This window comes from Helianthus annuus, chromosome 8, assembly GCF_002127325.2.
Source record: "Helianthus annuus cultivar XRQ/B chromosome 8, HanXRQr2.0-SUNRISE, whole genome shotgun sequence".
NCBI classification, from domain to species: Eukaryota; Viridiplantae; Streptophyta; class Magnoliopsida; order Asterales; family Asteraceae; genus Helianthus; species Helianthus annuus.
Window position 1 is genome coordinate 15,059,251 of NC_035440.2, and position 8,078 is coordinate 15,067,328.

Sequence of the window (8,078 nt, forward strand, 5' to 3'; positions counted from 1 at the left end):
TTAATAAGATACTTTGTACACTCGGAGTTTGACCCGTTACTAATGCCCATTGATTTGATGGTAAAGCATTTGCTTGTGAAGATGTAGATACTGGAGATTCGGCCCATGATGGTGATAGACTTGTACACGTGTACTTTCCACTATCAGGAGCCGGTGTACCCCACCATGAAGGAGTAACACCAGAACTGGTATATTTTCCACTGTCTGGAGCAGGATTCCACCAACTCGGATTCATCTTTGACAAGAAAAATAAATTCTAAGTCAAAGTCACGAAGGATGATGGCCACCCGAAAGATCACACAGCCGAAGGATCCTGGTCGAAAGATCTGAAATCACAGAAACTAGTTAACAATAAACTCACCACAATCGAAAGATCAACTATTGTTCGAAGGATCAACAGTTCTCGAAAGATTACTGTTGAATCTCGAACAATAATTTCGAAAGATTCAAGAACTCGAAGGATTCCCTTTTGAAAGATCCTTATCTTTCGAGTTAAATCCTTATCTTTCGGACACTGTCTTTCGAATAGATTCCTTGGTCGAAAGATATGTTTCGGACTTCGAAGGATGTGTCGAAAGATGATGATCTATCGTGCCTTCCTTGATCGAAAGATGATCTTTCGATGTCGAAGGATATCTTTCGAAGTCGAAGGATATCTTTCGAATGTGCACTGACACACTGACACAGATGTGACGGGTTGGTGAAAAGGTGATGGGTTGGTAAGTCAACTTTCGGCAAAAGGGTATGGCAGGCTGACAACTTTCCCACCAACCAAGATTTTGAAAGATAATTTGCCCAAAAAGGAAACCTTATCCAAAAACCAGTCACCGGAGCTTTAACCGGAATAATCGCCGGAAAACACAAAGTCACCTAAAAACAAGTTTTAAGTTACCCAACCCACTTATGAACACTCCCGGTAAGTTTAAAACACGTTTTCCAGTTTAAAAGTGTAGAAAAACCAACAAAAACGGGTGTTAAACCAAGTGTTCAAACACACACCAAGAACTTGAAAAACCCGGTTTTAAACAAGGTAAAGAGCCAAGCTCTGATACCACTTGTAGGTCCCTTTTTGTCGGATGACGAACCTCAAACCTTGTTATACTAACCCACTAGCGAGTGCGGAATCCAAGCTAGCGAGCAAACCGGGATTAAGCAAGTATAAATACAAACACACACGGGTTCACCGATTAACACAACTTGTATTAATGCAAATGAAGGTTTCGGTTACAAGCACAATGTTTACAAACCTAACTTGTAAACTCTCAAAGTGTGTGTGTGAGTTCCGGACAGAAAGCTCTCAAGACTATCTCTCGGATGTGTGTGTTCTATCTGTCTTGGTGTCTAACTGAAATACAACACACTGCATGGGTATATATACCCATACACAGCAGGTCTTGGTCGAAGGATCCGATAGATGGTCCGAAGGATCATCTATCGATGACAACATGTTCGAATGATCAGCAATGACCTCGAAGGATGATCCTTCGAGGTCCAACAATTCGAAGCATATCTTTCGAGAACCTCGAAGGATCAACAGTATCCTTCGAGGCTATCCTTCGATTCAGACTAGCATATTACAAACAGATTGACTAAGTCAAACTAGGAGGATAGTTGACTTGGTCAACTTACAGACTAAACTTTGGACATCGTTTATATACAGACCGAATACAGACAAAGTACAGACACAAGTGCACCAACAAATTGTCAACGAAGACTGATGTGTATTCATTTGGTGTGGTGTTGCTGGAAGTGCTTTGTGGTCGGCGGCCTTTGGATTTTGTGGTGTCTGGTCGGCAAAAGTGGTTGGTGTCGTGGGCGCAGCAATGTATCCGAGAAGGAGTTGCACACAGGGTTATTGATCGTGGTCTTAGGGGGAGAATTGCGGATGATGGATTGCGTATCTTTCAGGATATTACTCCGCAATGCTTGCATGAACGCCCTGATAAACGACCTACCATGGCTGAAGTGGTGGCCAAGCTAGAAGCTGCTTTGAAATCGCAATTTACCACGTATTCTTCTTCTTCGGAGGATGATGAGTTCATAAAGATATTCTTTGGCCAAGGTAAGGATCAATAAACAACCTTAAACTGTACTATCTGTTTGTTTTTGGTATTTTGGGAAGTGCAGGATAGGTTAATTATATTGCTTTTGTTTATTTTATTTCATTTCAGTTTCCAATTCAAGTTCTTATTCAAACTCAGATGCAGACTCACTTAGGTATCCTTGAGTTTAAATCCCTTAATATTCTCTTTTTATGTGTCTTGAATTTCAGTTATATTTTTGTATAATTTTTACAATTTTACTCTCCGACAGGCGCACAGTTGAGACAGGGTCGGGTAAGGGTGACACCACCAAACATGTATGTATTTCCTATCATCTTCTTAGACCACCTTAATTCCTGTGTATTGTATATAGTGATAGAATAATTTGTACAGGATCCCGACTCAGAGTCAAACACCACCGCTGTAAGGAGGTCTAAATCCTCGTATAAATACAGCGGTTTAGATGTACCTGGTGAACTCCACAGCATTTCTGAAACATCTAATGGTGTTTCTGAGTTGGACAAACTGGCCAGGAGAATGAACCCACCCAGGTAACAAACTATTGATATGTTCCTTTGTTACTTTTTCTTGAAACCATAGAGTTGCATATCCTTGAAGTTTAAATATATTCAATCTCTTTGTCAGTGTTGTGGTTGATAATGAATCGTGCGAGAATGCTACTGTCATAGAGGTACTTGATAATGGCTATGACAATCCATGTACTTCAATATAGGGATGAGCTCGGTACCGTCCGGTACCGGTACCGAAAGAACCGGTACCGAAAATCGTCAAAAGTGGGTACCGGTACCGGTACCGAATATACCCGGTTCGGTACGGTTCGGTACCGGTTCAATATGTGAATGATGAGAAACTAGCACAATTTGTTGCCTCCTCCGTCTATTAATCAAGATTTTTCATTGATATATCCGTTTGTAGGTTGTTTTGTAACTTATTGGGCGACCATATTACTTGTTATGCAGGTTAATGGTGCTAGCACACTAGGAGTACTATTAGAACTTTTACAAGTTTTGATTGATTTTGATCTCAAAATCACTAAATTTTCCAGGACTAATGATGGATCTTGGTTTATGGATGGTATAACATGTTCTTTTCTCTCGACTCCTCGACCCATATTTGTTCTTGTTATACCCAACATTTGATTTGATGACATTCTTGGTCCTACAGTTTTCTATGTTATTGGTCATGGAGGGAACAAAATCACAGATGAAGACAAAATACAGAGCATAAAGGAGGTGAGTTGTCTTTTGTTGTTTTAGATGAAACATAAAATGTTCTGGTATATGATTTACAAACATGTTTTTGGTTGATTGTTTTACAAATCAAACAATGGTTTTTACAAAAAAAATCTCTTTGATTAAATTGAAGGTACATAAATCTTAAACATATAATCCCGAACATCTCGAACAAGTAACCTACTCCTATAAGGAAACCAAATAAAAGAAAACTAATATAAATCCTAACTCTTCCTAGTAAAATAAAATACACATAAAATAAACAAAATCCTCTAACTTTTGAGTATTGACAAGATTAGTTCCAACAATCACCCCCTAATCATGTCAAGTTCCTCCTAGGTCTTGAATACCAAGTAAGACCCGAAGTTCTTCCACTTCAATACTTGGTCTCTTGTGTTCGCTTTGCGTCAACACCTTTGTTGCACCTGACAAACCACCGCACCCCTGTTTTTTGACTCCTTTGGGATCGCATCCAAAACTTGTCCAAACACTTGAACCATTAACCACAAACAAAGCAACATCCTTTCTCTTCCACCTTGATCAAACCTGCTACTTCACCACCTTTGAAGTTGATCCGATCTAAAACTGCACTACACCTAGGTTTTCACCCTCTTGCACCTGCAAACCTCCAAATTTGATAAACCGCTCTAATACCAATTGTTGTTTTGTTATTAATAAACAAAAAAACAAAGTTACTTTTTTTTTAAGGAATAATGGATTTTAATAATCCTAACTATTAACCGTTGGCAGGCAACGATCCCAACTTCTAAAATAACTGGTGGTGGTCCCACTTTTTCATATATTGTAAACTAATGGACCTTTACTAAACTAGAAAGGTTAAGGGGACAACAAGAAATTAAGATTCTGTTAGTAAAGATCCATTAGTTTACAATATGTGAAAAGGTGGGACCACTACGGGGTATTTTTGAAGTTGAGACCGTATAGTTTGGATTTTTTAAAATCCAAGAAAACTAATATAAATCCTAACTCTTCCTAGTAAAATAAAATACACATAAAATAAACAAAATCCTCTAACTTTTGAGTATTGACAAGATTAGTTCCAACAATCACCCCCTAATCATGTCAAGTTCCTCCTAGGTCTTGAATACCAAGTAAGACCCGAAGTTCTTCCACTTCAATACTTGGTCTCTTGTGTTCGCTTTGCGTCAACACCTTTGTTGCACCTGACAAACCACCGCACCCCTGTTTTTTGACTCCTCTGGGATCGCATCCAAAACTTGTCCAAACACTTGAACCATTAACCACAAACAAAGCAACATCCTTTCTCTTCCACCTTGATCAAACCTGCTACTTCACCACCTTTGAAGTTGATCCGATCTAAAACTGCACTACACCTGGGTTTTCACCCTCTTGCACCTGCAAACCTCCAAATTTGATAAACCGCTCTAATACCAATTGTTGTTTTGTTATTAATAAACAAAAAAACAAAGTTACTTTTTTTTTAAGGAATAATGGATTTTAATAATCCTAACTATTAACCGTTGGCAGGCAACGATCCCAACTTCTAAAATAACTGGTGGTGGTCCCACTTTTTCATATATTGTAAACTAATGGACCTTTACTAAACTAGAAAGGTTAAGGGGACAATAAGAAATTAAATTCTGTTAGTAAAGATCCATTAGTTTACAATATGTGAAAAGGTGGGACCACTACGGGGTATTTTTGAAGTTGAGACCGTATAGTTTGGATTTTTTAAAATCCAATAGTCCTTTTTTATTATTTCAAAAACAACAGAAACAACACAAAAAACTTTTCTTTTGATAACTTTGAATTTGAGAATCACATTAAAGTGTAATGACCTTATCCTTAATTTCTTCATTCAATAATGACTTCAAATAACAAAAGCAACATGAAATCTGATTCTAATTAAACGTTCAATCCCAATTTGTCGCCATTGGAATGGACTTAATTTGCCGATGCTTTTATTGAATGGGTTATTGGATTTTAATAATTCTAAGTTTCACCGGCCGATAATAATCCCAACTCTAAAAATTCCCTCAACGATCCCAACAATCTGATCGATAATAACAAACCTCCCAAATTGATGAACCCGCTTTGATACCACTTGTTGGAAACGAGACCTTCTTCAACATAATCAAACAATGGATTTAACAAGAAAAAACTCTTTGATTAAAATTAAATGTACATAAACCCTAAACATATAATCCCTTTTTACCCTGAATCCGAACAAGTAATCTACTCCTATAAGGAAACCAAATAAATAAAACTAATATAAATCATAAATCTTCCTACTAAAATAAAATAAACAATTTAAATCCTCCAACTTTTGAGTATTGACAAGATTAGTTCCAACAGTTACAACTGTACTTAAGCAAGGCCTAGTTGTAAGACAGATTATCGATGAAATGTAATAACTTTCGCTATCTCTGTGTTTCTTTCTCAAGTTACTTTGATATGCAACAATTGTTCTTATATATAATTTACAGGCTCTTCACGTATATTTGAGCTCCACGCCATCCAGAGGACGAAAGTGCAACGAGAGACCTATTCCATATGGCCACACAACACTAGAGTTAATAGGAAATGATAGACCCGGGTTAATTTCAGAACTAAGTGCTATAATCAGTGATTTACAGTGTAATGTGGTGACTGCTGAAATATGGACCCACAACACTAGGCTGGCGGCTGTGATGCATGTCAGTGACAAACAGACCAAATCTGCCATTATTGAACCAGAGAAGCTTTCCAAAATCAAGAAAGTTCTGTTGATTGTTCTTCAGGGAGGTCATGATAACAGGGAAGCAATGATTCGAGACTCTAATGGGTGTACATGGATCGACAGAAAGCTTCATCAAATAATGTCAGCTGATAAATATTTTGAACCCGAACCAACCTTAAACGATAAAAGAAGCCATAAACTGGATGTTGTTAGCTGGAATGATGATAATTACTCAGCAATCAGTATTTGGTGCAAACACACGCCTAAGGTTTTATTTGATACAATTTGTACACTGACAGAACTCGGGTATTTTGTTTTTCATGGAAACTTTTATGCTGATGGGGCCAAAGCATACCAAATGGTTAGTCATGTACAAAACCTTTTATTCTATTTATTCAAAAATATACAGACTTATAAGGATTCTTGGCCACATATGTAGGAATTTTGGATCAGACATATTGATGGATCACCCTTCAAATCAGATGCAGAGAGACAAAAAGTAATAAAATTTCTTGAAGCTGCGATCGAGAGAAGAGTTTCCACGGTAAGCATGATATACATTATCTTTTTCAGTTGTATTTTTTCGTTTGTTTTGTTTGCTTTGATGTAAATTTACGAGTTAACATAGATTGTACTCGCGATACAGGGATTAAAGATAGAGATACGTACAAAAGACAGAGTCGGGTTATTATCTGACGTGACTCGCATCATGCGTGAAAACAGCCTAAACATCACACGAGCTGAAATTGCAACAACAGGTGACAAAGCTGTGTTCTCCTTTCACTTGGATGATAACCTGGGATATCCGGTAGATCCCAAGATTATAGATTATGTCAGGAAGGAAATCGGGGAGAATATACTTCAAGTAAAAGGTAACCGTAAAGGTTTATATCAAGCCGTTGAGGAATCATTCACCCGGTCTTCATTTAAAGATGTTTTGAACACTTTTCTCAGTTGGTTGAGATTCTCTGAACATCAGGTGTCTTTCCTTCCAAGTTAGACCTATAACAATGCTACATGTAAATAGTCGCATGTCTACTTCAGGAATATGATGCATATATGTTGCATTTCTAGTAGTTTAATTAATTGTAATCCACATTCTTTGTGTACATAACATATTAAGTATCTCAGTTATGCTATCTTTCAATAAGGATAGATTTGGTCACAAACTATTTCAGGTATTAATGTTATAATGTTATAATGACTGTAAGTTCAAGATTCTTTGTTCCATTGATGCATACATGGAAAAAAAATATATATACATCATAGTTATTAATGCCTATGAGACTCGTTTGTATACAGTATATATGTGTAATGGTCTACTCTATACACAGGTATATGCATTATGAACATAGAATCAATATACATATACAATTGCTGGTTTAATTATGCCAAAAGTAGTTTAAAGTTTGGTGAAAGTAATAAAATCTTTACACCTAAATTGTCTGTTACAATCAGCATATGTTTCTGAAATGATATACAGAAAATGAAGATTGCAATGTAAACTAACAAGATGATGATCAAGAATGGATTAAAAATATTTTATACAAAAGGGTTAATTCTGGGAAACGGTTTAATTCCCAAGTTACTCATACGGCGTTCATAAGGAAAGCTGAATTGACTGCCAAAGAGGAATCTGCTGGAAGGTTCTTGAGTTTGATTCAAATCTTGAGGGTTGTATTTCACTTCAAGAATTGTCGCTCCTATTTCTCTCCTAATTGAATGAATAATCTTTGAGTCGACGGTTGGTGTGGACAGCATCTTGAGTGACCGCAATATTGGCTCCTACATCATCATTACTGATTACTGTGAGCACACTGCAGAGTCTTTTCTTTTTATTATAGAGTCTCATGGGGTTGGTAACAGCTGCCCCTGATTTTTCATCAGTTAATAGAATAATGAATGCAGAAATTGTGTTGTGAGTCCATACGCTGAGCTTCACGACATTACACCGTAAATCTAATAGAATCGTGCACACTTCTGAAAGTAGTCTGGGTCTATCACTTCCTATTAACTCAATTACTGTGAGGTCCGCTCTGGTTGGCAACCCAATAGACTTCATTGAGCCTGGAAAGCTAGTGC

At 37.2% G+C, this 8,078-nt stretch overlaps 1 protein-coding gene across 1 annotated transcript; it reads left to right on the top strand.

The window, feature by feature from the left end:
• Nucleotides 1-1,941: 1,941 nt before the first annotated feature.
• Nucleotides 1,942-7,137, top strand: LOC110872206 (ACT domain-containing protein ACR4). The gene is made up of 10 exons (XM_022120995.2): nucleotides 1,942-2,062; nucleotides 2,172-2,217; nucleotides 2,314-2,359; nucleotides 2,436-2,593; nucleotides 2,688-2,733; nucleotides 3,023-3,137; nucleotides 3,228-3,295; nucleotides 5,764-6,357; nucleotides 6,436-6,540; nucleotides 6,643-7,137. Exons 1-10 carry the CDS (start codon nucleotides 1,957-1,959, stop codon nucleotides 6,994-6,996), a joined length of 1,638 nt encoding a protein of 545 aa, XP_021976687.2. The 5' UTR covers nucleotides 1,942-1,956; the 3' UTR covers nucleotides 6,997-7,137.
• The last annotated feature ends 941 nt before the right edge of the window (nucleotides 7,138-8,078 follow it).

Excerpts from the sequence above, each read along its gene's own strand:
- LOC110872206 (XM_022120995.2), top strand. The coding sequence starts at position 1,957 with ATGGCTGAAGTGGTGGCCAAGCTAGAAGCTGCTTTGAAATCGCAATTT. Across the intron at positions 3,138-3,227 it reads TGGATCTTGGTTTATGGATG|TTTTCTATGTTATTGGTCAT; the intron begins GTATAACATGTT and ends TTGGTCCTACAG. Across the intron at positions 3,296-5,763 it reads AAATACAGAGCATAAAGGAG|GCTCTTCACGTATATTTGAG; the intron begins GTGAGTTGTCTT and ends TATAATTTACAG.